This window comes from Apaloderma vittatum, unplaced genomic scaffold (genome assembly GCF_000703405.1).
Source record: "Apaloderma vittatum isolate BGI_N311 unplaced genomic scaffold, ASM70340v1 scaffold23154, whole genome shotgun sequence".
Classification (NCBI taxonomy): domain Eukaryota; kingdom Metazoa; phylum Chordata; class Aves; order Trogoniformes; family Trogonidae; genus Apaloderma; species Apaloderma vittatum.
Genome location: NW_009714666.1, coordinates 1840 through 9661, shown reverse-complemented (window position 1 = coordinate 9661; position 7822 = coordinate 1840). Strand labels below are relative to the sequence as shown.

The window sequence follows — 7822 nt, the reverse complement described above, 5'->3', positions numbered from 1 at the left end:
AAATCAGCTTCTGCTTCACTGTAGGTGTTCCCTGGGTATTGCTCATTGCATTAAACATGCATCATGCTAATTTTTAATATAAATGATCACAGTTCACTTAAGGTGAATCTCAGTAATATTTCAGGCATTTGTGCCTGTAAACAAATTACTTTCAAGCTTTAAACTGATAATTAAAACAACTGGACAGCCAGACTTGTATTTATAAAACAAATTCAGTCAGTAAATAAGGGATGAGAAAAGCAGCAGCTAAACTTAAAGCAAAGTTATCAGACTTTGTGCTTTTCAGCAAATCTAGTAACTGATGGCTATCTAGTAAAGAACTCTGGCTTCAAAGTTCCTCATTCTTTTATTTTCCTCCACTAAATAAGGACAGAAGCTGGAGACCAGAACTTTAGAAATTTGACCTCTTAGCTGGAAAAAAAAACCTGTTTCAGTTTCCCTGAAGCAGTAAGACTGCAAGAATATTCATTGCAAAAACCATTTATGTTTAGAGCTGTTAGTGCAAGATGCAAATCTTCAATTTAACTCATTTAAGAGCCCTCCAAGATAGTCAATATTCAACTTCAAACATCCACCATCCAAGGTAACTACAATAAGACACATTTTCTCGAGTTCTTCTTTGTCACAGGATACAGAACTGCACGGACAGCTTCAGCAAACACCTCCCGAACACCCTCCTGATTCAATGCTGAGCACTCCAAATATTTGACTGCTCCAATTTGTTTAGCCAGGGAAGTCCCCTGCTGTGGGGTAGTGGGAGCCAAGCTTTGCTCTTTCAACTTTTTAACTGTTTCCAGGTCATTTCTCAAGTCTCTCTTCGTGCCCACAAGAAGAATGGGAACATTTGGACAGTGGTGAGAAACTTCAGGGTGCCATTTGTGCCTCACATTTGCATAGGAAGAGGGGCTACCAATGGAGAAACAGATGACGAATACATTGGTTTGAGGATATGAGAGTGTGCGCAGGCGGTCATACTCCTCCTGGCCTGCAGTGTCCCACAGATTCAGGCTAACTGTCCGGCCATCAACAGTCATTTGAGCACTGTAATTGTCAAACACAGTAGGGATGTACTCTTCTGGGAAGGCATTGGTGGTATAGCTGATGAGAAGACAAGTTTTTCCCACAGCGCCATCTCCAACAACTACGCACTTTATAGTCTGCATTCTTTACCCAGAGACAGAGTCCTGCACAAAGCAAGAAAAAAGTCAGGAAAAGCACATTCAGTGACAGCCATTTTAAAGATAAACTTCAGCAAGTGTTTTTAATATTGTTAACAATTTCTTATCACAGCTAGACACCCTCAGTGTCTCAGAAGCCATTATGAAGAGCTCACAGGCTAGAAAAACAGTGAAATGGAGTTGCAATGAGTTGAAAGCTCAGTGACACCTGGCTGCATTCCAATCCTATAAGTATAAATTAGCCAAATTCCCACCATCTTGCCTTACAACCAGACAATTTCCCACATGCAAAGGGACGAGTCCTTAGAGGTACCTGCAGGTGGAAAGGGATCTGACCTCAGACCTAATAACAGGACAGTTTGTTGTAGGTTCACACATACTCTCCAAGATTCACACTTCTTGTCTACATAATCTAGTGTGTAAACAGTTTACCACACAGAAAGGCCAAAAAATTATATAATAAACCAGATACTCATTGCTGGGCTGGACTGCTACTCTTTAGAATAATAATTCACTCAATTCAGGATTGATCAGACCTCAATAAACTGCATTATTTAGAAGACACCAGACAAAAAGTTCAGAAAGTAGCACATACAAGAAAAAGGTGTTCTCTGAAACATAGCTAGCCATAGTACAAAGATTAGAACGCATAAAGAATTTTTCTAAAGAAGCCAAGGATAGATTATTCTCACTAATTAGAGACAGAACAAACAGAATTTAAGAGGCTTGAGCTACAATAAAGAAAGCTTATACTGAGCATTAGAAAAACACACTGTAGAAGATCAGCAATCAAACAGCCTGAGCATAATAGGGAGTTGTTACAGAAGATATCTGACACTTGAAGGCTTCTCTATCTCCTTCCTGACATGTGAGGAGTAGGTTTGATAATCAAATGGATATTGACCAAAACTCAATTCACTCTAAACTTTTATCACATGAACAGCAAGAAATCTGAAAATAGCATAGAACAACTACAAGAAGTCATTTGCTGTATGCTGCAGCCTGAACAAGAAGGAACTTGCATCTGCTTTCTCACCCAAATGCCTTTAAGGTGCTATCAGCAATCCTCAACTTGGAATCAACAGCAAATATGCTATTTCAAACAGAAGAAACAAATATTCCAGGAAGATCACAGCTCCAACACCACCAAAACAGCAAAACGAACATATGAAAATGAGAAATAGTAAAGTCATGAAAGCCCCTCCCCTCCAACTTCCTCTTCACGACCATTCAAACAAATAACAACTCATTACCACTTAAGTTTCAGCTTTGTCCTTTTTGACTAAGTTTTTATGTGTATTCACATACTGCTGTCTTCCCACTCAGAGTACACACAATTCTTCTGTACTGAGCCTTAAGCTTTGGCACAAAACTGCAACATAAAGTGCTTAAGGAAGTAGCAATTTGTGTACACGTGCACTACTGAAAACCAGTCAGTGGTGGGAAGCAGTACAGAAATCTCACTTCTGAAAGAGCCAGGAGGACATTCGAGGGGAAAAATTTTGAGAAAAACAAGAAGATGCAGAAGCAGTTTATCCTTTTTGAAAATGGCAGGAATTACATTTCCAAAACAGCATGAATCACCTGAAATGAAATCTGCAAGTACTTTTTGAGTTTTCGCAGAAATGCATACATGTGAGTCTCATCATACATCAAAACCAAAAAATTAAGTCATCCCATTTCAAGGCTCCCATCAAACGCAAGAGCTGACAGAAGAACTGCACATATTAATCCAGAACAGTTGCATCAAGATTTTCATTTAACAGGGCTAGGAATGAACGAAGGAATGAATAGACAGACACAGACGCTCCTTGCATTTAGCAAACCCCAAAGCTAAAACTCCTTATAATACAAAATTACTTAAAACACTACAAATTAAACATTTTAGCATTATATTAATAGAAGTTGAACACTGTTACTGGCAGCATACAACAAAATATTTCTGAACACAGAGTCTAAGTGCTACAAGCAAACTGACAAAAGAGCAAATGTATCTTAATAACACTGTTCCACCCAAAGATGCAACTATAACTCATCATCCTCATCTCTACTGCTGCTCTCCCTGTGAGAGCAGAACACTACCTGCTTTGAGACACTGCCATGCTCCCTCCAGCGATGAGGCTGTCTGCTTCCCAAACCCTCTTTCCCCTTCACAGACAGGCAGCACACCACCTCCTTAGCTTTGACCACACACTGCAAACAAGGTGAGGACGTGTTTCATCCAATTTACCAAGTAGTACCACAATCAACTATGTTGGTACAATCAAACCAGTGGTAGCATATGGTGGGAACGAATCACAGGGGAGGAACGCCATATGCTGCTATTGCTGCCAAACTATAATTGGACAGAGAGCAGGTTTTAAAGCTTATTCCTGCATTTACTTCAAACAACTGAAGTACTAGAAGATGCTGTGCCAGTCAACCTTAGTGGTGAACAATGGTTCCAGAGCAATTTTTTTTTCCAGATGAACTACCTGTGCAACAGACTGCTACTTTCATCAGTCGGTAACAAGTGACATCACAGAGATGGTGGAACTAAGTAATTTGAGATACACAAAGTCTTTTACATGCCCAGCTCCTAGTTTCCAAAATAAACAAATTGCAAAGGCTTGGAAACATATCTCTCTTTAAAATACCAACCACAAGCTCCCTCAAGGGCTTACATCTCTATGCATTTCTATCCAGAGCTTTGCACAGCAAGACAGAGTATCCCAGATGTGCACCCCTAACCTGCACACACCAGGGCTGATATTTGAAGATCATCATGCCAATATTGCAAGGCAGCTTCATATACTGGTAAACTATAAAGTTACATGTATCCCATACCATCATCAGTTAACATAGCTTGATTCCGCCTCATTTTAAATTTCTACTGAAAGCCTGTTATGCAAAGATTATTTTGTTGGGGCTTTACTTAAGAGATCATTAGAGCTTTGAATCTGGACAACAGTAGTAAGGTAACAAAAAAGCCTGGGACACAAATTCTCTTTCACAGCATTAATATCTTGAATTACCAGACTAAGGCCTGGATTTTAGAAAAGTAACATTTGCAATAGGAAATAACTCCATGTAAATATGTCAAAGCATCAGGCAAAGTATGAACTACACAAATACAACTGAAAAGCCTGTAGGCTTTTATGCTTCTTTGCAGGGGTTCTTTCAATAAGATTGTCTTAGCTGAAAGGAATCATGTGTGGCATATACAGTACAGAAAAAAAATACACACCAGGATACACATGATTTAGTACTAACACAAATAGATAAATCAGTCAAAAAAAACAGAGTAGAAAGACGTCCCTACACTCCAGAAACCTGTATGTTGTGAGCAGGTGTGGTTTGGTTAAAGATTTACATATGGAAGACAAAGCTTTTTTTAAAGCCACAACCAAGGAAACTACACTACCTCTGTCAGGCCTTTTTTAATAAATCCACATATCAGTGTTTGAAATGTACAAAGTCTCTACTTATTTTTTTCTTGTAAACAATCTTGACTAGCAATATAACTCTTATAAGACAGCAGTAGTTTGGGTTCAAATTTGCATGGAAAATTCTTTTCATTTCTCAAGCACTCTTGAACTTGGCACTGCATTCTATCTGAATATAAATATATGCTGGTAAGAAAAATACTCTGAAAACAAAATTACCCACAAATATTACCAAGAGCAAGAAAGTTTGTTTAGGGTTTATTTGGAGTTTTTTTGGTGAACAAATTTTTGAGAAAAACTTTACAGAGCAAAATTCCACGTATAACAGGTAACAAAAACTGAAAAAGAGAAAAATACAGATTAACACGTCACACACGAAAAACAAGACTTTGAATTTAGAAACAGAAATCAGGGCACAAGCTTCAAAGTCAAGTTTAAAGGTTACTCAGCAAGAGAAAGGAGTGAATAGAAAGCCCAAAGTAGTGAGAGGTAACTTGGGTTGCTTAGTCCTGCCAGAGAGAGGAATTCCATTACAGCTAAGGTAGAAAGTCATTAGAACAATAAAAGTTCTAGCAGTTACAGCAGAAAGGGAATAATTTTCAAAGAATGAAAAACACATAAATAAATAAATAAATAAATAAATAAAACCACAAACCCAACCACTCCACAAAGAAATTTTGTGCAAAAAATGCATAGATTGGAGTTATTTCTATTTTGTACATCAGTGCCTTTGAACTTTTTTATTCCTGTTTGGGTTAGTTTCCTTCCAGAAGATGCTGTAAAGTCTGCCTTCGCTGCCTGCACACCTGGCACTTCCTTTGGAATGTACAAGACTTCCATCGGCATGTTGAGACATCCTCCGGAGAGCTGCTCCCATTCTGATCTAATTACATACTTTCTGGTACCACTAATGTGGACAGTTTGCTCTCCTATAACTCAGCCAGACATTTGCTGGGGAAATTCAGTATTTGGATTCCATTCTTCCTCCCTAGCTAACGAAGCTATTATAGGTGAAATCACAGACTAACTTCATGTTGCATCAAAATTCTTTTTTGAGAGAGAAAAAAATTCTAGAACTTCCCTTTAATACTTCTAAAGGAAAGTTCCTTGTCTGCTGAGAGAAAGGAAAAAAACTGTGACAGAAAATAAAGAGGAAGCATGAACCTTTCTTCTGGAGCTTTCTAAATTTACACTTTCTGTGCTTCCTGCACTTGGAAAATTCTTGGCAAACTACTTCTTAGCAGGACATGTCTCTTCCCTTGCTATGTTAACACCAGATGCCTCTTTGTTAGCTGGACTTTAGCTTTGATATTGCTTTTTGAAAACCTCATTTTCACAGTTTGTCAGGTCTTCTGTAGCTCTCTTTCCAGTTTGGAAAGGGCCTCATTTTGGCCAAAAATGAGCAGAAAACACATGAGGAGTTCAGCCAAGATCACCTGCACTGAGCCATGTCATACTGTTCAGCCTTTGATCAATCCCTCTCTGTTTTGCAGGCTCAGAAGTCTGATACTGCTTTATCCTGAGCAAGCAGAAAGAAGAAATCTAAATGACTTAATTGCTTATCTTTGAGTCTCAAAAACTAGATGACAGATGATTGACTTTATCTGCCTGATATGTGAAGCTGGGCAGAAACTTTAAACAACAAACCGGGTAGATAAGGCAGTTCTAAGTACATCCTACCATCCTCACCCATGCAAAGAAGTTAAAAGATTTTTCACATGTACAGCTTCCGCACCAGACCTGACAGGGAAGAAAAAGGGGCTCTTAGTAATTTAATCAAGACTGTGTTATTATTCCACAACAGGTCAGCTTACTCACCATTGTTTAGGCAAGCCCCAAATGCGCCAGACTTTCAGAATGCATGCCAAGAAAGAGTAAAAAAGTTACATAGGAGACCTCATCCCTAATACCCTTCAGCAATGACCGACTTACTTGGAATTCTCAGGGTCTTCCAAAGCTTTCACACTACTTTCTGTCCTGCCATTTACCTGCAAGAGAAACAAAACACATGGCAACAACCTGAGTGATAGCAAAGGGAAAAAAAATAAAATAAAAAAAAAATTTAAAACACAGCCAGATTTCAGCAGCACAGCACAAATCAGTCAGTCCACTACCCAGAGCTCCATGTGAACAGCAGAATCGAGGAAGCTCACTTTCTGCTGTGCTCTGCCGGGAGGTTCAGCTCCCACGCACATACTGATGCTTTAACAAGAGTGCAGTTCTCGCTGATTGTTCCCTCAGTGCAAATGTTAGAAAGGTCTTACCCCTTTGGAGACAAAAGAGTTGTTTCAAAAAAAGTAAACCACCCAAAACCTTTCACTGGTTTATCAATTTAAAGATTTTTTTCATAGAGACAAAACAGGTGTAAACTTTACCATGTAAGCAGTGCTTCTTAGCGAACCACAGTGAAAATGAAGTGGTCTGCATGAAGTATTTGGGAACTTTTATCACACTGACCCCAAGTGCATCAACATTCTTACTACAGGCATTTATACTCCAAATTTTATAGGAGAGAAAAAATACTAGCAACCAAGCAACAATGACCTTAAATTCTATGAATTCAAGATTATGTTTATGGGATAATAAATATTCCCAAAGGCGTTATAAACAAGCTCATGAAACAGTTGCACAGTTTTAAAATAACACTACAACAAGGTGCAGCTGCACAGTCATACAGGAACTAAAAACTAGGACTTCAGTAGGTATCTGAACCCCCAGTATATGAAAGTGACAGGTATCCTGCCATAACCAAAAGCTGCAGAATTTTAAACTTTATTTTCCTCCTGCAACCACATGCAGAAGCATGGACTCATCAAGACAAGTACCTTCACAATGTATTTGCAAACAAGCAACCCTGATGTGGTTCAAGGGTAAGCACAGTAACGTTGTAAAACTAGAAGTCAGGACTGCAGGGTTCTGTGCCCAGATCCACTACACACCTTCTGGGAGATGCAAGCAGCTTGCAGAGGTCCTGGATACCACAGTCAGCTCAAAAAAAAATGAATAACATATGTCCTTTCTACCTTTTACAGATTCTGGCAATGCCTTATTCATTAAAAAAAAAATTTAGAAAAGAAAGTACCTCAGACATTGAGGTTCTGTGAAGAGGCGCATTAAGCATACTGCAGGATGAATAATAAATCCAGTTACAGCAACTCCAATTCCTATCTGAGGTGGCAAAAAAACCACCAAATTGTTAGTCTATCTTCCTGTCATCTT

General features: G+C 38.8%; 1 protein-coding gene across 2 annotated transcripts; it reads right to left on the bottom strand.

The window, feature by feature from the left end:
* Positions 1-246: 246 nt before the first annotated feature.
* Positions 247-6587, bottom strand: RHOG (ras homolog family member G). 2 transcript variants are annotated; one of them, XM_009868866.1, is made up of 3 exons: positions 2878-2948; positions 2432-2433; positions 247-1184 (listed from the first exon to the last, which is right to left on the bottom strand). In XM_009868866.1, the coding sequence occupies exon 3, from the start codon at positions 1161-1163 to the stop codon at positions 588-590; it is 576 nt and encodes a 191-aa protein (XP_009867168.1). In that variant the 5' UTR covers positions 1164-1184; positions 2432-2433; positions 2878-2948; the 3' UTR covers positions 247-587. The 2 variants fall into 2 exon arrangements, with proteins under 2 accessions (XP_009867168.1, XP_009867166.1); XM_009868864.1 differs by lacking the exons at positions 2432-2433; positions 2878-2948 and adding an exon at positions 6570-6587 and having other exon boundaries at positions 247-1157.
* Between the last annotated feature and the right edge of the window lie 1235 nt (positions 6588-7822).